The 20,520-nt window shown below is 43.7% G+C and overlaps 7 protein-coding genes and 3 long non-coding RNA genes across 13 annotated transcripts; 6 read left to right on the top strand and 4 right to left on the bottom strand.

Annotated features, from left to right (window-relative positions):
* Positions 1–1,602: 1,602 nt before the first annotated feature.
* On the top strand, positions 1,603–2,123 carry LOC112348541. Its single transcript, XM_024681288.1, has 3 exons — positions 1,603–1,766; positions 1,815–1,890; positions 1,947–2,123. Exons 1-3 carry the CDS (start codon positions 1,630–1,632, stop codon positions 2,094–2,096), a joined length of 363 nt encoding a protein of 120 aa, XP_024537056.1. The 5' UTR covers positions 1,603–1,629; the 3' UTR covers positions 2,097–2,123.
* Positions 2,124–3,924: 1,801 nt separating this feature from the next.
* LOC9646577 lies at positions 3,925–4,204 on the top strand. The gene is made up of 3 exons (XR_002993106.1): positions 3,925–4,020; positions 4,071–4,104; positions 4,156–4,204. It is a non-coding gene; the product is annotated as an uncharacterized LOC9646577 (long non-coding RNA).
* Positions 4,205–4,371: 167 nt separating this feature from the next.
* LOC112348562 lies at positions 4,372–4,832 on the top strand. Its single transcript, XR_002993104.1, has 3 exons — positions 4,372–4,556; positions 4,610–4,693; positions 4,745–4,832. It is a non-coding gene; the product is annotated as an uncharacterized LOC112348562 (long non-coding RNA).
* A 154-nt stretch (positions 4,833–4,986) lies between these two features.
* On the bottom strand, positions 4,987–5,304 carry LOC112348560. The gene is made up of 3 exons (XR_002993102.1): positions 5,238–5,304; positions 5,110–5,175; positions 4,987–5,054 (listed from the first exon to the last, which is right to left on the bottom strand). It is a non-coding gene; the product is annotated as an uncharacterized LOC112348560 (long non-coding RNA).
* Positions 5,305–8,275: 2,971 nt separating this feature from the next.
* LOC112348512 (pentatricopeptide repeat-containing protein At4g02750-like) lies at positions 8,276–9,197 on the top strand. Its single transcript, XM_024681178.1, has 2 exons — positions 8,276–9,029; positions 9,088–9,197. The coding sequence occupies exons 1-2, from the start codon at positions 8,276–8,278 to the stop codon at positions 9,195–9,197; spliced, it is 864 nt and encodes a 287-aa protein (XP_024536946.1).
* A 12-nt stretch (positions 9,198–9,209) lies between these two features.
* LOC9646576 (probable protein S-acyltransferase 16) lies at positions 9,210–10,780 on the bottom strand. 2 transcript variants are annotated; one of them, XM_002976227.2, is made up of 7 exons: positions 10,170–10,780; positions 10,026–10,118; positions 9,868–9,969; positions 9,690–9,812; positions 9,532–9,630; positions 9,392–9,484; positions 9,210–9,342 (listed from the first exon to the last, which is right to left on the bottom strand). In XM_002976227.2, exons 1-7 carry the CDS (start codon positions 10,443–10,445, stop codon positions 9,226–9,228), a joined length of 903 nt encoding a protein of 300 aa, XP_002976273.1. In that variant the 5' UTR covers positions 10,446–10,780; the 3' UTR covers positions 9,210–9,225. The 2 variants fall into 2 exon arrangements, with proteins under 2 accessions (XP_002976273.1, XP_024537065.1); XM_024681297.1 differs by having other exon boundaries at positions 9,210–9,330; positions 10,170–10,778.
* On the bottom strand, positions 10,671–12,063 carry LOC9648842 (KHG/KDPG aldolase). The gene is made up of 9 exons (XM_002976226.2): positions 11,864–12,063; positions 11,725–11,779; positions 11,624–11,659; positions 11,521–11,565; positions 11,387–11,470; positions 11,248–11,313; positions 11,152–11,190; positions 11,006–11,105; positions 10,671–10,957 (listed from the first exon to the last, which is right to left on the bottom strand). The coding sequence occupies exons 1-9, from the start codon at positions 12,037–12,039 to the stop codon at positions 10,806–10,808; spliced, it is 753 nt and encodes a 250-aa protein (XP_002976272.2). The 5' UTR covers positions 12,040–12,063; the 3' UTR covers positions 10,671–10,805.
* Positions 12,064–12,110: 47 nt separating this feature from the next.
* Positions 12,111–13,263, top strand: LOC9646575 (flavanone 3-dioxygenase 2). 2 transcript variants are annotated; one of them, XM_002976365.2, is made up of 3 exons: positions 12,111–12,464; positions 12,513–12,855; positions 12,914–13,263. In XM_002976365.2, the coding sequence occupies exons 1-3, from the start codon at positions 12,136–12,138 to the stop codon at positions 13,148–13,150; spliced, it is 909 nt and encodes a 302-aa protein (XP_002976411.1). In that variant the 5' UTR covers positions 12,111–12,135; the 3' UTR covers positions 13,151–13,263. The 2 variants fall into 2 exon arrangements, with proteins under 2 accessions (XP_002976411.1, XP_024537064.1); XM_024681296.1 differs by having other exon boundaries at positions 12,111–12,855; positions 12,914–13,245.
* On the bottom strand, positions 13,171–14,477 carry LOC9648841 (alpha carbonic anhydrase 7). Its single transcript, XM_002976225.2, has 7 exons — positions 14,399–14,477; positions 14,054–14,256; positions 13,861–13,970; positions 13,700–13,808; positions 13,495–13,632; positions 13,390–13,440; positions 13,171–13,337 (listed from the first exon to the last, which is right to left on the bottom strand). Exons 1-7 carry the CDS (start codon positions 14,475–14,477, stop codon positions 13,251–13,253), a joined length of 777 nt encoding a protein of 258 aa, XP_002976271.1. The 3' UTR covers positions 13,171–13,250.
* Positions 14,478–14,789: 312 nt separating this feature from the next.
* On the top strand, positions 14,790–17,235 carry LOC9648840 (uncharacterized protein ycf45). 2 transcript variants are annotated; one of them, XM_024681362.1, is made up of 11 exons: positions 14,790–14,890; positions 14,959–15,267; positions 15,325–15,387; positions 15,446–15,523; positions 15,588–15,808; positions 15,859–15,931; positions 16,046–16,330; positions 16,416–16,559; positions 16,615–16,665; positions 16,730–16,895; positions 16,949–17,235. In XM_024681362.1, the coding sequence occupies exons 2-11, from the start codon at positions 14,998–15,000 to the stop codon at positions 17,128–17,130; spliced, it is 1,533 nt and encodes a 510-aa protein (XP_024537130.1). In that variant the 5' UTR covers positions 14,790–14,890; positions 14,959–14,997; the 3' UTR covers positions 17,131–17,235. The 2 variants fall into 2 exon arrangements, with proteins under 2 accessions (XP_024537130.1, XP_024537129.1); XM_024681361.1 differs by having other exon boundaries at positions 14,790–15,267.
* Positions 17,236–20,520: the final 3,285 nt, after the last annotated feature.

Genomic DNA, 20,520 nt, shown 5'->3' with positions numbered 1-20,520 from the left:
GCGATGAAAAGTATAAGAAATGCATAAACAATAAAGCACGTCAAAGACACCCAAGCCAAGTACCAGAGATGGCCGGAACAATACTTTAGCTTTTCACTGTCAGGAATCAATCAGTCATTAGAAGAACAAGGTGTCAAGGAAGAACATTACGATCAACTTGAAATGAGAGCAAAGGAAAGAAACACCAGGGACCCAAGCAACAGAGAGAATCAACCCAGAAGATGAAAACAAAAAGCCAGGAAGTAGTGAAAAAAATTTCCGGGATAGACCTTGCCAGTAGCACAATTAAGAAGAACTTGTAAGCAAAAAAACCAAACCACTGGAGAAGATGGAACTTGCAGCGAAGGGTAAGAAGAAGGAACAAAAGAGAGAAATGTCGCAGTGACGAAGAACCAAACACCAGACAAAAAACATACCTGCAACAGTAGCTGCTCCAAATCCCTGATCCATGTCAGAATGGGTGATCATGGATATCGGCATCACAACCTTCACAGACCTTCACAGATTATTCTAGTTAGCACAATGCCCAGGTAACTTGAAAACACAAGCTTTTGACGGCCATGAATTCTGGCGCTCCACCAGTGGCAACAGGGGTGATGCTTATCGACTGTGGGACAGTTTCTTTCTTCTTCTTCCTTGTTTGTAGCTTAAAGGACGCTTGAACGAAACAACAAAGTAGCAAAAGAGCTGCATCAGTAAGTAAACAATCGGTGTCAACGAGCACGTACCAGTGCTTCCAGAAAGACAAGGTGCAATTATGTGTAACACAATCCTGTCCAAAAGAAAAAACGTATAGAAAAAGCATACCGCATTCACAACAAGGGCAGCAATAGAGTTCTCATGATCTGTTAAGCGTTTTGACAGATCTGGAAATGCAGCAAAAAGATTCGCATTTTAAAACACAAAATCTGGAGCTCTTACCAGAGAGAATGATGAAATCAAATGTGTACAAAGGGGCTCTCACTCACGAGTCATGAGCTGAGTGTCAATTCCTCCATAGGCGTGTTGTACTAGCGGCTTGGACTTCATGGCTTCTCCCGGAAGAATTTTGTTGATGGAAGTACGCAAGAATTTCGTTGAATACAGAGGACTCCACTGATTTGAAAGAAAAGGAAGATCAGAAACGCTGGCAAAAGGTAAAACGAAAAGCACCTTGACGGTACCAGATCTCGGTAGCGGTAATCTCAGATCTTAAGCAGGCACCAGCCTCCATGGAAGGAAGATAAGTAAAACGACATGGTTCCGAGCTAGTGAAAATCAAGGACAAAAACTGGAAGGAAGAACGTTACCTGGAAAAAAAAGCGAAAGAAGCGTGTTCTGATCAAATGGACCCTGTCCAAACTCGTCCTCCGATCTGGATGTTCTCGGGAATCAATCCCGTCTGCCAAATAAATCTCTCTCTCTCTCTCTCTCCCCTCACCTTGCCAACGAGCCGTCTGCGACACTTTAGACCAAGCTTGTACTTGAGGCTAAGCTTTGCCACGTGTGCTCCGGGCAAACATTGATGCCCAAGAACCCTAAGTCCCAGGGTCTGGAGAATTTCATGGCGCTGACGCTAAGATAAATCGATTGCTGCTGCCTCTGGCAGAAATTCCATGGTGGAGGCTGCTTGATTCTGGCCGCAGTGCCATGGCAATGCTCGATGCCGGTGCTGTGATGGCAAGGCTCGATTCCTGCGGTGCAATGTCTGGCTGTGCCGCGATGGTGAGGCTCGATTGCGGCCGCTGTGCAATGGCAATGATTGCTGCTTCCGGCTGTGCTGCGAGGTCTGGATGCTTTCTTGTGTTGGAAGGGCTCAAAGTTTATTTGATCAGGCAAGCGAGATTTACATGGAGAGAGCATTGGTGCTGCTTCACGCAATTGTATCACTCAAGGTGTCATCTCTACTGGGTTAGTGTTCTACTTATTATGCTTTGTAGCATAAACTACCAAAGGTTGATGACCAGAGAAACTCTAATTCCACTGTGCTTGTGGAGGTTGCTCTTACCATAAAAACCCTCCAGATGAGTAATGTTATTGGTTTTTTAGTAGTAATGCTCTCATCATGCTTTCCAGGGCAAGCCCTTACTAAAAGCATTTTACTGGGCAAAGAATAATTCCACTTTACTAGAGTTTGTTTTTGCTTTCTAGGTATTTTTTTGTTTTTGTAGTTTTTCAATAGTAGTGCTTCATCACATGCTTTATAGCAAGAGTTGCATTGGGTGGAAGTTACTTTTATTGTTAAGCCCAAGTTAGAATGCATTTTTCCAGACATGTTTATTTACTCTTTTTTTAAAAAATTAAATTCTTTTAAAAGCAACACAATTACTCTTGGATATTTTGGGATCATGGAAACTATTTAAAGTTTATCATAAATATCAAAATGGAATAGAAAAATTAATTCAATAATTAATTAATTAAGGCAATCTATATTTACTACTATTGTTTTCTTTGGGTGCTAAACCCGTACAGGCGAAAGGAAACTAATAATACCTTTTTATTTTAAAAGTTTGGTTTTACAAGATTTATTTTTTAGGTGATAGCTGCGGATAGTGTAATGCATAAATTCTTAAGCTTCAAAATGAGGTTGAAAGGGTGCTATATGGTAATGGTCGAAGTAGAAACCAAATAAATGTAACACATTTAAATTAAAAGTTCTGACTCAAAAAATTGAGAGTTGGAGTGGAACTCCCAACAAAATGCTTAAAGAACAAACATTAAGTAATCATAAAAAATTTAATTATATTTATAAATATATTGTATAATTAATTTATTTTATAGATCTTATACATGGTTCAAATGAAGTAATAACAAAGCCATCTAGATCTTCTATTTTGCTCCAAGAATTAGTCTCCAAATTAAAATAAGTAGGAGGGATCTTGTAACCTACATAAATCACTATATAATCTCTATGGACGCTGATGTTGAAACATGGTTCCAAACTGGATGGATCATCTTCAAATTCTTCTTCCCATTTTACTCCGAAAAACTCAATCAAGTAAACCTGATTTATTATATTCCAAGATAATTCCACCTTGTCAAGTTCGAAAACACTGAAATACTTATCTCTGTATCCTCTTGGGCGGCTAAATGCCACCAAAATCCATCTTCCCTTGTGTTGAAATATACGATGGGCATGACACCTGTATTCCAAAATCTTCCTTGGAATGTCTATCAATACCACATAACTCTGCCACATTTCCATGTCATCTGTTATTCCAAACACTTCAATCCCTCCTCCTCCAAGGGTATAAGGTGTAACAACAAACTCAAGGCATTCTTTGTTGCTTTCTATCCAAAGCTCAAGCTCTTCCAAGCTCAAGAAGACCCTTTGATTGTTGTCCCAACTCTGCCACTCCCAAACCTTGGAATTGAAGAAGAAAACCTTCTTTGCTTGATCATGTTCTTTGAGCGGTGAAAAGTCAATACGATTGTTCCCAGTGAGGACAAATATCTTGAAACTATCCCTGGAACTTCCTGAATCATCATCCACCAATAGCTCGACATGATTCAACTTCCCGAGATATTTATCAAATTCATCCTCTTCTTCGTCTCGTGGAAATAATGGAAGCCCTTTCCACTGTCGCGTGAAAGGGTTTCCGACCCAGAAGCTCTCCCATCCCCAACTAAAGAAGAGGCCCTTGCAGGTTGCTAGGCAATGAAGGCCATCCTCCTCGTAGAATGGATGGAGGTCCAGCTTGAACCGCCGCTTGGAGGCAACAAACCACACCTCGTACTCTTGGTCATCCATACATACCAGCACACCGGGCTCGCTCGGATCTTTAATCGCATGGAGCCACTCTTGGTAGAGCTCTATGATGCAAGACTTCCATTCCTTGCACACGGCCGTGCATCTTGCCAGATCCCGCTTGGGCAGAAGCCGCCGCTCGAATAACACACGCGCTACTTCCATACCCTAGTTCTCCTAAAACGGAAAAGAAATAGGATCCCAAGCCGAAGGTTTGAGTTTCCTTTTTCAGGCCTTCCAAGCACCACTATACGTGCTTGTATACTCTGCCATTGCGGTGGACACGGCAAAAGGTATGCCTGTTTTCTTTTCTCTTCTCTCGATCACTGTTTTTCCCCTCCAGGTTTTTTATTGTTTGATTGGCGTGGCGAGTCTTGGTACGCTTGTTAGCTAGTGTAAAATCCTTGCGTTACACAGGTTTTGGACAGGATATTGTCTATATTTCGTGCTAAACGTGATTGCACCCTGCCAAGGATGGTATTGTAGCCATGGGTACACGTCTTTAATGTGTGTGCTTGGCTCGTTTTACTGACGAGTGTTTCTTTATTGATGCAACTGTTCCTCAGATACTGTTTCTTGCTACCTTCTTGCTGTTGTTATCTTCCTTTTGTCTAATGTATCGAGAAACTTATCCTCTATCAGGGTGGATCTTTGTCATCAAGCCACAGATAAGGAAGAGGAGGAGGATGACGAGGAAGAAACTGATGGTGCTCAAGCACAGGCTGCAGTCGGCAAGGATCCGAAAGTCCCATTGCACACGGACAAGCATCGCCGCTTTTGTCATTGGTGAAGATCCAGAACTCATGGCCGTCAGAAGTTTGTGATAGCGGTGAGTTTCCAAGTTACTTGGGTATTTGGTACTAACTTGAATTATTTTTCAAGGTTGTGATGCTGATATTCATGATCACCTTAGTCTGTGCAATTCTGATATGGATCGAGATGGGGGACAATGAGACTGTTGCCGAGGTGACAAATAATTATCGATCCATGCTGCGTTGACATGATAGTTGCTTGCAGATCTACTCGGATATGCTTGCCATTGTTATTTTTTTGTCCGGTGGGGGCCTGGCAGGATATGGTATGAGGGTTCCTTTCGGAACCGTATGTTCTAATGAAAGTGTTTCCAAGATACTAACTTCATTTCATTTAGATAAAATTCTAATTTAAAATAAATCAATTTATATATAGTATTGTGAGTGCTTGGAATATCGTACACTTAAACAACAAACCACAAACCATCAAAAGATTCCTTCTGCAATGCATCCATACCTATGAATGAATACAGAAAGAATACTACGGACGTGTATCGGCTGCGAATTTTAAACACCTGCAAAATAGGCCTGCCATAGCTGATGTCGCACAAAGTGGAATCAGGACTTAACGCCCAAAAGAATGAAAAGAGCACGTATGGAGAAGCACAGCACCGATACGACTGCCAACCCTGCTACCTGAGAGCAAATAAACTTGAGAGTTTCCCCTCATATTTCCAGAAAACGAAAAAGATTCAAACCTTTTGTAACTCTGCTGATGTCTTTCCAACACGCAGCCTGCTCATCCTTGTATATAATGCAAGTCCTGAAGTGATACCTTGCGTGGTGGTGCTCTGGGTGATGAGGAATAATCCGTCACGACTGAGCAGTACGCAGAGTCGGCGGTCCGTGACCTCGGTTTCCGGCTATCAGCAAGCTTTGGCGCAAGAACAGGCACTTCTGCAGCAGTGGATAGTTCCGGATGATATGGAGTCGATGATTGTGGCGTCTAGCAGAAGCAGGAGGAGCAAGTCTGGAAGAGTAGCTGATTCTTCAGAGGTACGAATGTTGTGTTTTTGCTCTCTCATCTATCAAGCTCCACTTGCATTTTGCTTTCCAGGGAAGCACAAGCAATTCTGGCTAAATAAAAGCAGCGGTGTAAATACCAATTCTTTCATTTGTAATTCAGGAATTTACCTCTGTTTCATGGAGCTGCTGGCATTCTTTTCTCCAGGACGCCTATCGCAAGCACGCAAAGTGGCAGTTTGATACCATGTCTAAAAGAGATGCGAAAGCTTTCATTGAGAGGATCACGAGCGGAAAAAGTCAGTGCAAGTCAATAAAAAGTCAATAAGTAAATGAAAGTCAATGGCATTGAAAGCTGTCTTGCTTCCTTTAACTCATTCCAGAGACGCTGCTGAGCGCCAAAAAGCACACTCACACAATGTAAGAGCGCTGAAAAGCTCCAGGCGGTGTCCGAGTTTGTCTCAAAGGCCCCACCTGCATGAAAAGGAGGCCGTCTATGGCTCACTTGTGGAGCTGGGACTCGGCCGAGATGGACGTGACACTGGCATTGTGCCACATCACGCACCTCTCCGACGTCGAGAGGAGCGCGTGTGCTGGGACGCTGGGTTGGGATGGTGCGCGGGAGCAACTGGATTGCATGGTTGATTTTGCTCGCCACCAGCTGCTCTCGACTGGATCAGCTGGAATTGTTAGCCTTGGGTCGCTTGAACAAGACGAGGAGGTGAGTGAACCAAGTTTTGCAACGATTGTTATACAAAAGTTCTTAAGGTTATATCCTTCGTTTTTGTTTCCCTTTGCTAGTGAGTTCTGAGTTGCCTGCACGCAACACCATCGCTATGGATTATTGTCCTCCACCACCCCTTGTAGTGGGGAATTCAGATGTAAGAGCATTGCTTTGTTTAACTATTCTTATCGACCACTGCTTGGAGGGCGCTGCCAGGCACAGCCAATGCCAATCTTCTGGCACGAAAAATTCTCTTTCTCCTTGTCTGCCGAGATGACGATGGCGAGTAATTATAAATCGGGCTTGGGGAGCGCCTGCGTCGCACCAGTGCCGAGGCTACTTGGCTTAATCTCCAGAGTTCTGAAAGCCGACTTTTTCTTAATTCTCCCAGTGGACAGGCTGGTCAGCTTCTTACCGTGTTTTCTTTGTTGAAATCTTTAAGTCTCTTCCACAGGGATGGAACATGCTGTCGGGCAAAGTTGGTAGTCAAGATAGAGTAAGACGGGCTTACCCGCAGCTTGCACTACACGCGGCCGACCCGCCTCGCCTGCGTACGTTTTCCGATGAAAAAGAGTCTGCACCTTTGCGGGTCAAGGACCTGGTACTGCTGTTTGAAGGGATCCAAAACAACAAGCTGCTGCTCGTCACGGAGAGGCCGCCCCTGTCAATCTTGCCGCACCAACATGCCATCTGGACTTGCATGCAACACGCTCGCATCTGGCTCGACGATGGGACCTCCACATCTACTACGACCACAACTTGACGTGTAAGTTGTAGTCTCTGGTAGTCTGAAAAGCTTGTCCACTTCTCTGGAGATGGCCGGCTTGGTACAGAAGATGTTACAGAGGAGGAGGAAGCGGAGGTAAATGTCGTGAGATTTCTTTTGTCGTGCTGAGTTTGTGCTGATTGTGTGACGTCGCCAAGGTTTTGCGGAATGGTTTCTGCAAGGAACGGATCACGTCTTTGATCGGGCAGACCATTAAAAGCTACACTGTGGAAAGCATGTGGTATGTGATAGAGATTCCATCTGATCGATTGGAACGGCATGTAAAATCGCTGTTTGAATAAGCGGCCAGAGGATTACGATATAACAAAGCCACCAGAGACAGCGATGTGGCGTGCTTACAGAAGGTATGTTGGGCATCTTTATGAGATCAACTTTGCGTACACGAAGCGCCTTTGCGGAGAGACAAAGTCGAGACGCAGCAGGGATGCCCTTTTTCCGCCTGATGCTGAGGAGGTCTCTGTCGATCTTGACAGGAATAGGATCGAGAAATGGATGTAGGAAATGTATATCTTTTTGCGCACAATCTTTCTTATTCCTCTGTACGTTAAACTTCTTTTTATTGCTGGTTAAATTGCTGATTCCAGACGTATCGCAAAGCTGATGGGATCGTCCAATCGCAAATGAATATGAACCTATCATCTTGAACACCTGAAAGAAAGAATTTCAGCACACAATCGAAAGCAAGAAGGTATGGGAAAGTAATGCTCTCCACTGACACTCTCTTCTCCAGGACTTCACAGCTCGTCTCTCACGCAAAGAATGGAAACCTCACGCGCGCAAAGTGGCTGTTCGACACCATGCCCGAACGAGACGCTGTGTCCTGGAACGCGATGCTTTCGGCATATGCCCAGACCGGGCATCTGGAAGAGGCAGAGAAGTTTTTCCAGGAGGTACCCTGCCAGAATCTCGAGACGTGGAACTGCATGCTGTCTTGCTTCGAGAGAAATGCCGAGCTAGGAAAGGCAGAGTCACTCTTTGACAGGATTCCGGCCCGGAATGTGGTAACTTGGAATGCCTTTCTTTCGGCATATGCCCGTCACGGGCATGCTGCCAAGGTCATCGCCCTTCACAATTCCATGCCGGAATGGAGCGTGGTTACATCGACGGTTGTTCTGACAGCGTATTCGCAAGAGGGGAGAATCAACGATGCAGAGCTCTTGTTTCACAGAATGCCCACCTCCGACGTGGTTTCCACGACTGCTATGTTATCAGCATATGCCCAAAGCGGGCATATTCTTAAAGCTAAGAGATTGTTTGAGAGAATGCCCGAATGGAACTTGGTCTCCTGGAATGTGATGCTCGCTGCTCACACCCAAAGTTTCCATTCCTTGGAAGCGAAGAGCCTCTTCAAATCAATGCCAGTCGTGGATTTGGTGTCATGGAATGTTATATTGAACGGAAGCTCTCTGGAAGAAGCAAGGCAAGTCTTCGAAGTCATGCCAGAGAGAAATATAGTTTCCTGGAACACTCTTCTTTCCTCGTTCGCGCAGCACGGGCATTTAGAAGAGGCCAAGCAAATCTTCTCGGCAATGCCGGAGCACGACTTGAAGGCCTGGAACTCGATCCTCTCGGGCTCCGCCAACTTTGAGAACTTTCGCGAGATACTGCGCCTCTTTGGAGCAATGCCTGCGAGAGATTTGATATCCTGGACTGTTCTCCTGGCTGCGAACTTCCAGAATGGTTTCGTCGATCGGGCCACCAAGATCCTGGAGCGGATGGAGCAGCGAGACCTGGTTGCCTGGAGCGTGATGCTCGCTGGCCTTGCTCACAGCGGCTACTTCCACCGAGCTATAGAGACGTTCCACTCGATCAAAACCACGTCTACACCTGACGAGACGTGCTTTGTGCTGGCCCTGCTAGCTTGCGGCCACGCCGGGAGAGTTTACGATGGAGTCCGCTGCTTCGTCTCGATGAGCTTGGATTTTAAAACACGACCTTCCAAGCACCATTATACGTGCGTCGTGGACATGCTCGGTCGTGCCGGCCACTTGGAAGACGCTCACGATCTTGTCTCCAGTATGCCTTTTGCACCAGACGCTCTCGAGCTGACTTCCATTCTTCGTACCTGTCGGAGCCACGGCGATCTTGAGCTCGGAGCGCGGGCCACTGAAACTATCCTTGAGTTGGGCCCGGGCGATGGAGCTGGCTACGTTCTTCTTGCAAATATCTTCTCAACGGACGTAAAACTGCTCGGGCTGTGTAAAATCGGTACCTATAACTTCCCCGCGGCATTTCCAGAGGTCTTGAAATGCAGGCCGGATCCAATGTGTCCTACTGCCATCGGGCAAAACCAGCACGACGCTTTGGGGCCCAAAACCTGGACGTAGAGCTGCTTTTGTGAGATTGGACACGAGTAGAGGAATGAAGAAAATACGTACTACCAAAATGTTTGAAAGAGCTCCAAGGTCGTATGGATGACTATAAGGTCCGGAGGTGTGTGCTAACCATTTTGCACGTACCCCTTCGTAGTACTATGAAAGAATCAAATGAGAACACTGGTTCTTGAGAGTTCTTTTACCTCAATTGTGGTTCTGTTATGTAAGGAAAGGTAGATATGCCAGACCAGGAGACCCGATAGTGCAACGGAGAGGGGAATAACAACGATGCCGCAAATTATCTGTGGACAAAGACATGGTTTAGAGAGAAAACCAAACACTGTGGAAACCAAAATCACACCTTTAGAAGAGAAGCAGTAGCCACAGATGCCTTGACCGGCTGGACGATCGCTGCGTCATCCTCCACTGCCACGACCTCTAGAGCTCTCTCAAACTCGTCAACCGCGTGAAAGCCAAGCACCACCTAAACTTTCCACAACGTGAAAACTCGAACGAAAACAGATCAAACGCGAGAATACCAGAGAGTAGATGCATGCTGAGGTGATGTAGAGGACGAACAGGAAAAAGGACTTGTAGTTGTTGTGACCAACGCAGTTGTTGATCCACAAACAATGGTGATCCTGGAACAGCGAAGCTCGATCACAACCAGGAAAGGAAACGATGGAAAGAAACTTACCATCCGGAGAACACAACGCTTGCAAACTCGGCAATGGTGAGCTCGCGGTGGCTTGTAGACTCTGCATTTTTGACAGTAGCGCAAATCTCCCCCCTGCGAGCTAGCATTGTAACTAGCGAAACAAAGAACAAAGAAAAATTCTACCTTGCGCTTCACTTCTTGGAGAGGAGCTTGCTGGGAGTCCTCCACGTCGGGCAAATACGAAGAAGGAATCTCCCCTGGATCCCTGAGAATCGCTAGAGCGTAAGAAACCAGCGCCATGAGAGTGGTAGCAGTGAAGGCGAGGGCATTGGCGAGGCCATTCGCGGTGGCTAGATCAAGCCACGGATCTAGGACTAGAAATACCACCGTGTAGTAGACAAATCCCACCAGCATCAACACCACCGCCACCGGCAGCGATAGGCAGCTCCTGTAGCCCATGGCGGCGATCGAGGAGAGAAATCTCGCAATTAGAATGCCGCCGCGGAGGATGATTCTTACATGGAGGAGCGCCACACATCCCGGCGCCGGAGGGATTCATTCACGAGGAAGAACCATTCAGTGAATCGTCAATTCGAAGAACCCTAGCCCAGGCTTTAAACCCGCTAGGCTAGACTTTCTATTTTATACTTCTTTTCTTCATCCTTTTGTCTTTGTTTGCTTGTGAATGGAAAGCGCGCTAGATGCTTCGAGATTCCTTTCTCGGAAATTCTTTCCAGAAGTTCGCGATACGTTCTTCTCGCGAGCGCTCGCTCTTTGATGGAATTTTTTTCTCGACAAGGATTCTTTGCGCGAGATCTTTCACCGCGCATTCTTTGCAGCTTCTTTCACCGCTACCGAGGCTTGCTGCGTGATTTTCGCGAAACAAGAGCTTGACAGTGAGCTTGAGTCGAAGATTGCGTCCGAGAGAACCACTGCCGAGGCTCCGGCATCCAAGTAAGGCCGGATCATCTCTACAAATGATAGAAAAGTAAGAATCTCACGAGAAAAGTTTTACTTACCAAGTGTGATTCCTTGAGAAGCGATCATAGGGATGTGAGCTAGCAACTTTCGCAGCGATCTCACGTACTTGACACCACCAGCGAGGTCTGTGGGATAAATCTAAACAAGAAAAAGTTTATACCAAATAGTTCTTTGCGACACGAACCTTGACAATGTGTGCTCCATAGCTATGAGCAGTATACACCTGGTCAAAAATGAAAGAAAAATCCAGTTTTTCAAAGAAAAAAATCGAAGAACGTACTTCTGTTGGTGTCATTGCTCCTGGGACGAACAACACAGGCCCGAACGAGTGGATTTCCACGAGCTCCTGAGCGATTTTATGTTTGGAGTTTCTAAGTTGAAAGTGATTGATTCTTGTAGCGAAAACATAAGAGTAGCACCTTCACGGTGATGGGACTTAGGAGAAACGTTGCTCCGCTAGCCTTGGCCTCCTCAGCTTGATCGAGAGATAAAACAGTCCCAGCCTGAAAGACAAAGAGTTTTAACTTTGTTTTTTCCAGTAGACTTGACTTACTCCTATAAGTGCTGATGGATACTCGTGAACCAACGTGGCGATCACCTACAGTAAGAAGAAAGCTCTAGAGTTTGTACATAAATTTTTGGGGAAAAGAGAGCACCTTGCTAGCTCCTGGAGTAGTCATAGTTACTTCGAGCTGTAAAGGAGGAAAACAAAAAGAAAGTTCTATCACTCAAAGAGAGAAGCTTTGATCGGACTCACCACGTCCAATCCTCCATCCAATGCAGCGCGAGCAGCATCTAGTGCCAGCTTTGAGCTGCAAAGTTTTGTTTTCATACTTCAGGAAAGGAGAGCTTCCAAAGAAAAAGGAAAGATGATCGGGACAAATGCACATATCTACCTGTGAGCCCTGAGGCAAGCGACAATCTTGGATTCCCGTATCCTGTGAATCGAGCAGCAGCTTCCATGATCATCTGGGGATGGCCAGGCAATTTGGGCTCCACAAGCACTACGCCTTTGATCAATCCCAGCACCGAAAGCGTTAACGCTCCAGCTCCTCTCCCCAAACATCGCCATAGCGCTGTCCTAATCAACAAAAGAGATACCCTTCTGGCAAAAGGAAAAGTTTTAAAGTTTCTCTCCATCTCTTTGTATAATTGATCAATCGACACCATGTTGGAGCTCCCTGCTATCGATTTCTCAAGCTCCACTACCATTGTGGCGGCGCAGATCCGCAAAGCACACGACAAGTTTGGCTTCGTTCGCCTAGTGAACCATGGCGTCCCGGTGGAGCTGCTCCAGAGGGTGCTGGATCACCAAAAGGAGTTCTTCGCGCAAGATCTCGACTATAAGAGCAAGTTCTTGGCGGATTCCGGCTACCGCACAGAGGGCTTCAATCCTTCTCCTTCCAACGTTGGGATAAAGATCAAACGCGAGCATCTCTACTTGTTCTTGCGGCCGCTCTCGAGGAGAGATCCACGGAAGTGGCCAGACTCTCACAAGTATAGTTCTTTTCCGAGAGTTTTATACGTTTCTTATCACTGTTTCAGGGATTTGGTAGAAGAGCTGGGAGTTTGCTCCACCAAAGTCTACGAGAAACTTATAGTTGCGCTATCCATGGCCTTGGATCTAGATCCACTCTATCTGCGAGACACTTTGTGCCAAGGTGAATTGAAGCAAACCTTCTGCACTTTCAGCTATCCAAACAACGAGAAGGAAGAAGAGAGAGATGAGATTTATGGAGTTCCAGAGCATACAGATATTGGAACTTTGGTTCTCCTCTTTGCCGATGGAGTCCCATCTTTGCAAGTGCTCCTTGAAGGAGATGGCAAGTGGCATACAGTGAAACCACTCCCTGGATCTTTCATCGTGAGCTTCGGAGAGATCATGGAGGTAAATCTATCTAGAGTTAAGATGCAGCTTCTTTCAAGAGCCTCTAAACTTTTTCTAGGTGATGAGCAATGGAATCTACCGAGCTACTACTCATAGGGTGACCTTGGACAAGTGCAAGCCACGCTGCTCGTGTGCTATCACCTTTGAGCCATCGGAGAAAGCCCAGATCGGCCCTGCGAGCTCGCTGCTGGACAAGAGTCGCCATTCCAGAGTTTGCTACCGGCGCTTCATCTATGGAGAAAGATATAAAGAATACGAAGACGGCAAGTTTCTGAAAGATTTTGCGAAGTCCTGAGACTGCACTCATGTCAATAATATCTCAAGAATCTATAGAACTATCGTAAAATGATAGAAACAATGAATTATAATTTTATTATAATTATATTAAAAAAAATCTAGTATTTCGCTAAGAAGTTCTGGTAAAAAGTGTACATGTAAACCTCTCGCCGATTAGTTCTCTGCAATGGCCTTGCATTTCTTCCCTGCAATTTATAACATGAATTACCATGATGTAAAACAAATAAAGTAGCTTACCCCAAGGCACTGTTTCAGATCTTTGATCTGTTGCTTGGATGCAGTCTTGTTCTGAACCAAATAATAGAAACTTTAGAAGAAAAAAAGTGTGAAGTATACTAATACTTTGATCAAAATGGTCCAGGTTACTCCTTGGGTGCATGGAGGTGTTGTAAGAGACCCAATGTATCTGAAATATTCTTGTCCCAGGTTGAACTCCCTCAAGTCTAGCAAAGTTCGGACATTGTTTTTCATGTCAAGAACCTGTTTTGAAATATATGTATTATACATGTAAATTTTATGTCTGAATGCATGATCAATGAACACTTACTTGTGCAAGTAGACTGTTTTCTTCTCCCTTCTTATACATCTGGGCAACAACAGCCATCCTCGAGGAGTTGTCCATGGCACGATAAACAAGGTGTGCTTCAAGCTCAAACCTGCCAGGATTTTTTTCTCAATCCAAGAGGAACAGACTAGTTTTGTGCTTACTTTTTTCCATCAATGAAATGCTCGCTTGGGTGATGGAAGTGGAATTGCACCAGCCTAAACTCCATGCCATCAATGATCACAGTGTTCTCGGCATCACCATCCAGCCCAATCTACACGAATAATTGCAAGATCAATAAAATAGAACAAGATCAAAGTGTTGACACGAGCAATCAGAATTTAGAGGAGGTTTTACTCTGTAGAGGTACTTCTGAGAGGTGAGTGTTCCTGCGGAGTGGGAGAAATGGAATCTCAGCTTTCCAAGCGAGCAATCATCGATAGCATCTCGCGTTTTTATGTTAATGGGCGACTGCTGGGTCCCTGTTCTACACGTCGAAAAGTTTGTGGCAAGGCATCCCCACTGCCCTGGTCCCAGGGAATTGTCTTGGTAGCCAAAGCCTGCCACACACAAAAAATGTAGAAATAATTGAGAATAAGAACTAAATAAGATAGAATAATATAAAGAAAGTTAGATGATTGAAGAGGAAGAACTAAACTACTTGGCATGGAAATTTTTTCTTCTCCAGGATCATCCATATACCTTCTTCCGACTGTGAAGAAGCTAGAACAATCGCCAGAACAATCAAAAGAAACCCAAATTCACTCGATTCGAGTCCCATGCCACCGCTGCTGCTAGAATCAAAATCTAGCTCGCATTTTTCCCTTTCTTATTCCATCAAAAGCTCCAGTGGTGCATTGTGTGCATGGAGCGAGAGGTAATTTAATTCTATCCCGGGTGGGCGTTGTAAATTTCTTGGTGGTGATGTGATCCAAGTTGAATTTGCACTCCAGCTCCATCGTTGAATTTACTCGCGTGGTTGCAGGCCAACATTAACATAACACAAGAGAATGGAATCTCTGGAGATATGCCTTGGTGGGATATTCCCGGGCATAAGAGACAATGTTTGTGTGTGTGTGTGACTTTCTTTAGGTCCGGGAGTTCCATCTTCGTGGGAAGGAGCCCTCGCGCAAGGGCGAGGTTGCGATTTCGTGATAGAACAGTGATCTAGCGATCCAGCGCCTCCAAATCGAGGTATTTGATGCCCGCATTGGGATTAGGAGAGATTTCCTGGTGGATGCTCCATCCATCCATCCTTGCAGATTTTTAGCTAGGGAGTGGCGGGTGGAGTTCTTGCGAGAATGCATTACGGCGTTTGCTGCCCCTCCGCTGGGCTCCGGCGCTCATTCGTTCCGTCGGAGAGGTCGGCTTTCGCGAGGAATGGATCCAAAGTTTTGGATTCGTGCAAAGTCACGTCTCTCCCGAGGAGCTTTCGAGGGCGGCGGAGAGTTCTCCGTGCTGTGAAGTCGCTGGCTTCGCAGGATGATGAGTTGGAAGCTGGTCCATTGGAGCAAAGAGTTATGGAGGATGGCGCGATCATCGTCCAGGACGATTTGGATGTTCTTTTGGAGGTAAGAGAATTCCACGCTTCCATGAAAGATGCTTCATATCTTCTTCTTTGTTTGCAGATCCTTCCGGAAGGCATTCGTCAAAATCTCTTGAAGCATCCCAAGCGCGGGGATCTCTTGGAGGTTTGTGTGTGTTGGTACAGTAGCTAAGAGTTTCTAGCGATGGTATATCAAATCACAGGTGGTCTTGGATCTTGGACGTCGTCCCGAGGCTCGTTTTCTAAAACACAGAGGTGGAGAATACTTACGAGACAATGAGGTAAACCACTTGCTTCCATCCATCTGACTTAAGCTACTTTTCTATACTTCTTTTTTCATGGCAGATAACGAGAGATGATCTCCAAGCAGCCGAGGCTGCAGTGGGGGAGTTTGGAAGTGATAATCGAGCAGGAATCGAGGGAACACTACACAGAATATCAGCCATTCGCAACCGTAAAGGCGTGATCATCGGCTTGACGTGCCGTGTTGGAAGAGCTGTGACTGGACATGTTGACATGGTTCGCGACCTCCTCGACTGTGGAAAAAGCATTCTATTCCTTGGCAGGTCAGAACTCTCGTGAAACTTCGCCTCTCACTCAAAACTTGTTTCTGCAGACCCGGTGTTGGAAAAACAACTGTTATCCGAGAGATTGCGCGGGTCCTTGCTGATGATCTACGCAAGAGAGTGGTGCTTACACACCCAGGACATCTTTCTTTTTTTCCTCTTTTTTGCGCTTTTCCATTTTCAGAGAGGCCAGGAGAGTCCGTGACAATGGTCTAATGCTATGATGGATGCTATCAGGTGGTGGTGGACACCAGCAATGAGATTGGTGGTGACGGAGACGTGCCACACCCGGCCATCGGTGGTGCACGAAGAATGCAGGTGCCAGATCCGTCAATGCAGCACAGAGTTATGGTGGAAGCCGTAGAGAACCATATGCCACAAGTTGTGATCGTGGACGAGATTGGGACGGAAGCAGAGGCTCTTGCCTGCCGGACAATTGCCGAAAGAGGAGTGATGCTGGTTGCTACTGCGCATGGGCAGACACTGGAGAACATCATCAAGAATCCCACGCTTTCTGACTTGGTACATCAATCGCATTTATAGTTTTTCTTCTGCGTGTTGCTCTTGGTCGTCCTTACGAGCTTTTTTTCTTCTTTTTTTCTTTCAGGTTGGTGGCATCCAAACAGTGACTTTAGGTGATGACGAAGCACGAGCAAGAGGTACGCAGAAAACCGTGCTCGAAAGGAAAGCTCCACCGACATTTTCAATACTCATTGAGATGAGAGAGCGGAGCCACTGGATAGCACACCAGGTACAAACAATATGTTTTTCGATCTCTGGATCCATCTGTTTTTCGCTTTTCTCAGTCGGACAAGAGCGTAGACAATCTTCTACAGGGAAAGCAACCCGTCGTTGAGGTAGAGAACCAAATAAATTTTCTTTCTTCCTCCAAATTGTAACATGAAGCCCTGTCGATTGCAGATGCGAACAAGAGATGAAAACTTTAGAGTTGTCATCGAGAAGCGATTGTATGACAAGGAGGAGCACGAGCGGTCGGATGTTTCCAGTCTGGTGATGGCCAGCAAATCCTCTATCAAGCTTGGCAGCTCCTTGTTCCAGGAAGAAAACAACTGGGTATCAAAGATAGGTACGCTGTTTAAGTTTCTCGAGATAGAAAAAGTTGCGAGTTTTCTTAAGCAGGCTACATTCCCGACAAAGATGCTATGCCCGAGAACTGGGTGAATTACATGGGGAAACAATCCCACTCGACTGGTAGGAAGCTCACGCTAGAGGAGGAGGACCAGTTAGCAGTCGACTATGGTTTCCTACCACCCGGTAAAAGAGGCTCGAAACGAGGACCTAGAGGAATCAGGCCTCGCTGAGAAACTTCCACTGTATAGTGAAGCCTTGTACAGGTACACAATCAAACTTCCCTAGAATATAAAGGGATATACATCTTATACATGACTATAGCGATTCAACACCAATGGTTCTGACGCGCGTGTTGAAGAATTAAAATCCCTCATTGCTTGACGACACCAACTTCTTGCTCTTTTTTTTCCGTCACTGCCTGCATCAGAAAGTGGAAGTGATCTTAACCAGTCATGGAATCAAGATCTGCGGAACCTAGGGGGAAGTATTCTTCTAAGACATCTTGTAATCTTGCTTGGAAGAATGGCATATAGTTTTTCCACCGCTGGTAAATCAGATGCTTGTGAAAAGAAACTTTGTTTTATGGTGAGGATGGGTTTCACAAGTCCACACCACATTTATATGAGATTAAGAGATGTTTTGTTTCATTCCTCTAGAACTTTATAATCTAGAGGCCTAGACCATTGCCACAGCAACACGATACTAAGTATTGCCATTCCAGTGTGACACCGTGAACATCCATGGAAGCAACTTAGTCACACCCGTCTAAATTAAATAAGCGTAGCGAGTCTTTACCTGTATCAGGAGTCCTTTGAAATGCATAAACGTGGAGATAATCGAGGCCACATACCACGCCCCAAGCACGGCTCCTGTGGGGCTGATGCTCGAGCATCCTTATGATCATTCTGCAACGATTGTACCCGATGATCGCTTTTCTAATGCAATTGTTTGCCCAATCAATCATTGCGGGATCCTCTTGCTGTTCCTCCAGCTTTCTAAAGTAAAAGCTCCCTACTTAACAGTCTTGGTCAATCAAGCGATAGCTATACTCCGCAACATAGTGCATTAACCATAGAACATTGCAACTTCTTCTGGACTATAAGAGCCTTGCCGTATCCTCTAACGAATCTTCCCCAACCTCGTGCTGCACTGCCCTGCACATTTCCTCAGCAGGAAGCGTTCGTGGGGATTTCAAAACGAATTTCATGTCGAAATCCATGTGCACAGTGGAGAAGCTTCTTGCCTACAGATCCATTCCGATATTTATCTGCTTGTTGTGGAGGGTTGCAAATCTCCCTATGTAAAAGTCCTAGTCAATCAAGTGATACCTCCAAGGGTTCGGCACATCATTGTATATTTAGAATATATATTTAAAATACTTAAATATTTAAAGATATACATTATTAATCACTTATAAGAATTCCTATGTAATTCGCTCATTTTGCACATTGCAAAGTCTAGATCTAAGTCTAGATTTGGATGCTAAAACCTTTTTAGAAATCCCTTTTTCAAAAGAACATCTACCATGTTAACATTATTAATCTGTGTCCTCATTGTCATTTATACTTTTGGAAGATTATTGGACAATATGTTATCAACTAGATCATGCAATTTCATCAAATAAGCTGTTCAAGCTTGAGGTCTCTCTAAAACTGGCCATGAGATAATAAGATTGAGATTTATAAAGCTCTCTTCCACAGAAATATGGAGATCACTGCAAGAAAATTCAGCCTCTTGAGATCTATAAACAATGTATTCACTCACAACACACTTGAAATGATAAAAAAGTGGCAGCAGCCAATGCCAAATTAACACTAAATATGGGTTTGAGCTTTCCCTAACTTTGTAATGGGAAATTTGTGTCAGCCAAGGAGTCTTTCTTTGCATTTAGTGGCCAAATTGTTTTGCTTAGATGGCATAATTGGTCTTGTATAGATGGATATTAAATGGTCCTACACCCTCAGTGCAGCTGCATTAGAGAAGCTTTGGCAAACCAATATGTGTTTCTTCTCTCCTAGTTAAAAGAAAAATTAATCTGTGTAATTCAAAAATAAATACTTATAAATACACTTATAGAAACAATGATACCAGTAAGAAGATTGGTTTTTTTTAGACACTCAAATGATATTATAAAATAAACAAAAATATAAATAATGAAACAATATTAATATACAAGAAAAGTAGTTTACAATATAAATGGTTCAAAAATCTATTCAGCTTTTGCATTTTGACCAGAAACATAAAAAAAAGGTCAAATAATATTGACAAATAACATGTTAGGAAAATACCAAACAAGATTTTCAACAATAAATGCTTAGAAATATGGCATAGGATATAAAGAGAATATGGGAAAGCTTCAAACCAACATTTGGAGTAGACATTGGTGGGATGGATCAGCATGTTTTTATCAAATAAATCCTATATTTGAAGCAAAAGCACCAATTTACACAATAAAAATATATTGACATAAAAATGATGTCTCCATACACCAGACATATAACAGTACATCGAAATAATTAAAAATACATGGATACCAGAAAGAAAAATGACAAGAATAATAAAAATAAGTAAAAATCAAAATCATATTATAAGTAAAACAGAATTTCCACTACAACCACATATGTAAGAAGAACAATAAATAGGATCAATAAGAAATAATTAGGATATAACCCATACAAAAAGAAAAATCCAAGACAAACATATATAACATTATCAAGAGCACAAACACTAAAACGCATATATTATACAGACCAATTGAACATATATATTAAAATTAATTAGGATGAAGCTAAAGAGGTAACAAGAATAACAATAAAAGTAGCATGACAATTTTATCAAATAGATAAAAAGAGAAAAATAGCTAATTAAATAATTATACAAGTTTTAAATATGATATCTACCTTACCATTTTTGTAAGAAGTAAGAACATAGAAATATAAAGACTTATTTTTAAATAAATAATAATTATATACACATATTATAATACTATATGCAAATTGTGAGTATATGGAATATGGAAATGGAATATAGAAATGTGTATATCAATTATCCGAAAAACTTATATATAAGAGTGAGTAGTCTAAATTGAAATCAATCTAATAATTATCAAAATCCCACTATTTTAGTATTAGTATATGGTATTGTAACCATACACTTGGACCTCACATCATCCCTTCCTCTTGGAATGATAAAAAACAATTAAGGTTCTCTAGTGGATGAGCCAAGATTTAAAGGAACATCAGGAGGAGGCATTAGTAGATCTACTAATGATGTTAATTGTTCCTTATCCTTTTGTATAAATCATTTTAACCATTATATATGCATAATTTTTGTTTGTTAGATGTTATGCCAAACCTCATAAACTTGCAGTCTAATTTGCCCTAACACTCCCTTTTATTGAGCAAAAAGCCTTTTAAATAAACCATGTACTATAAAATTGGGAAAACAGACTAATATTAAGTCATCCACTTTGTACTTTGCAAGTGGACAATGATAGGAGTTATAGTGTCACTGTTGTCCCACTTGTATATAGCTGAAGTGTTTAGTAAACTCTATCTAAACCAATGGAAGAATATTTGTTTAAATACTAATCCTAAGACCTAATGTTGGCAGATCATGGG

The sequence above is a fragment of the Selaginella moellendorffii genome, unplaced genomic scaffold (genome assembly GCF_000143415.4).
Source record: "Selaginella moellendorffii unplaced genomic scaffold, v1.0 SELMOscaffold_30, whole genome shotgun sequence".
NCBI lineage: Eukaryota > Viridiplantae > Streptophyta > Lycopodiopsida > Selaginellales > Selaginellaceae > Selaginella > Selaginella moellendorffii.
The sequence above is the reverse complement of the archived record's forward strand: the minus strand, read 5'-3'. Positions and strand labels throughout refer to the sequence as shown.

Coding starts and splice junctions, on each gene's coding strand:
- LOC112348541 (XM_024681288.1), top strand. CDS start 1,630: ATGGCAATGCTCGATGCCGGTGCTGTGATGGCAAGGCTCGATTCCTGC. Junction 1,767..1,814: donor GCTTCCGGCTGTGCTGCGAG/GTCTGGATGCTT, acceptor TTATTTGATCAG/GCAAGCGAGATTTACATGGA. Junction 1,891..1,946: donor CAAGGTGTCATCTCTACTGG/GTTAGTGTTCTA, acceptor GTTGATGACCAG/AGAAACTCTAATTCCACTGT.
- LOC112348512 (XM_024681178.1), top strand. CDS start 8,276: ATGCCCGAATGGAACTTGGTCTCCTGGAATGTGATGCTCGCTGCTCAC. Junction 9,030..9,087: donor CGCTCACGATCTTGTCTCCA/GTATGCCTTTTG, acceptor TACCTGTCGGAG/CCACGGCGATCTTGAGCTCG.
- LOC9646576 (XM_002976227.2), bottom strand. CDS start 10,445: ATGGGCTACAGGAGCTGCCTATCGCTGCCGGTGGCGGTGGTGTTGATG. Junction 9,970..10,025: donor AGCGTTGTGTTCTCCGGATG/GTAAGTTTCTTT, acceptor TCGCTGTTCCAG/GATCACCATTGTTTGTGGAT. Junction 9,485..9,531: donor ATAACAGAACCACAATTGAG/GTAAAAGAACTC, acceptor ATTCTTTCATAG/TACTACGAAGGGGTACGTGC.
- LOC9648842 (XM_002976226.2), bottom strand. CDS start 12,039: ATGGCGATGTTTGGGGAGAGGAGCTGGAGCGTTAACGCTTTCGGTGCT. Junction 11,471..11,520: donor ATCCATCAGCACTTATAGGA/GTAAGTCAAGTC, acceptor TTTGTCTTTCAG/GCTGGGACTGTTTTATCTCT. Junction 11,314..11,386: donor TAAGTCCCATCACCGTGAAG/GTGCTACTCTTA, acceptor AAAATCGCTCAG/GAGCTCGTGGAAATCCACTC.
- LOC9646575 (XM_024681296.1), top strand. CDS start 12,136: ATGTTGGAGCTCCCTGCTATCGATTTCTCAAGCTCCACTACCATTGTG. Junction 12,856..12,913: donor GCTTCGGAGAGATCATGGAG/GTAAATCTATCT, acceptor AACTTTTTCTAG/GTGATGAGCAATGGAATCTA.
- LOC9648841 (XM_002976225.2), bottom strand. CDS start 14,477: ATGGGACTCGAATCGAGTGAATTTGGGTTTCTTTTGATTGTTCTGGCG. Junction 14,257..14,398: donor TTCTTCACAGTCGGAAGAAG/GTATATGGATGA, acceptor TGTGTGTGGCAG/GCTTTGGCTACCAAGACAAT. Junction 13,441..13,494: donor CCTGGACCATTTTGATCAAA/GTATTAGTATAC, acceptor TATTTGGTTCAG/AACAAGACTGCATCCAAGCA.
- LOC9648840 (XM_024681362.1), top strand. CDS start 14,998: ATGCATTACGGCGTTTGCTGCCCCTCCGCTGGGCTCCGGCGCTCATTC. Junction 16,331..16,415: donor ATCCCACGCTTTCTGACTTG/GTACATCAATCG, acceptor TTTTTCTTTCAG/GTTGGTGGCATCCAAACAGT. Junction 16,560..16,614: donor GCCACTGGATAGCACACCAG/GTACAAACAATA, acceptor CGCTTTTCTCAG/TCGGACAAGAGCGTAGACAA.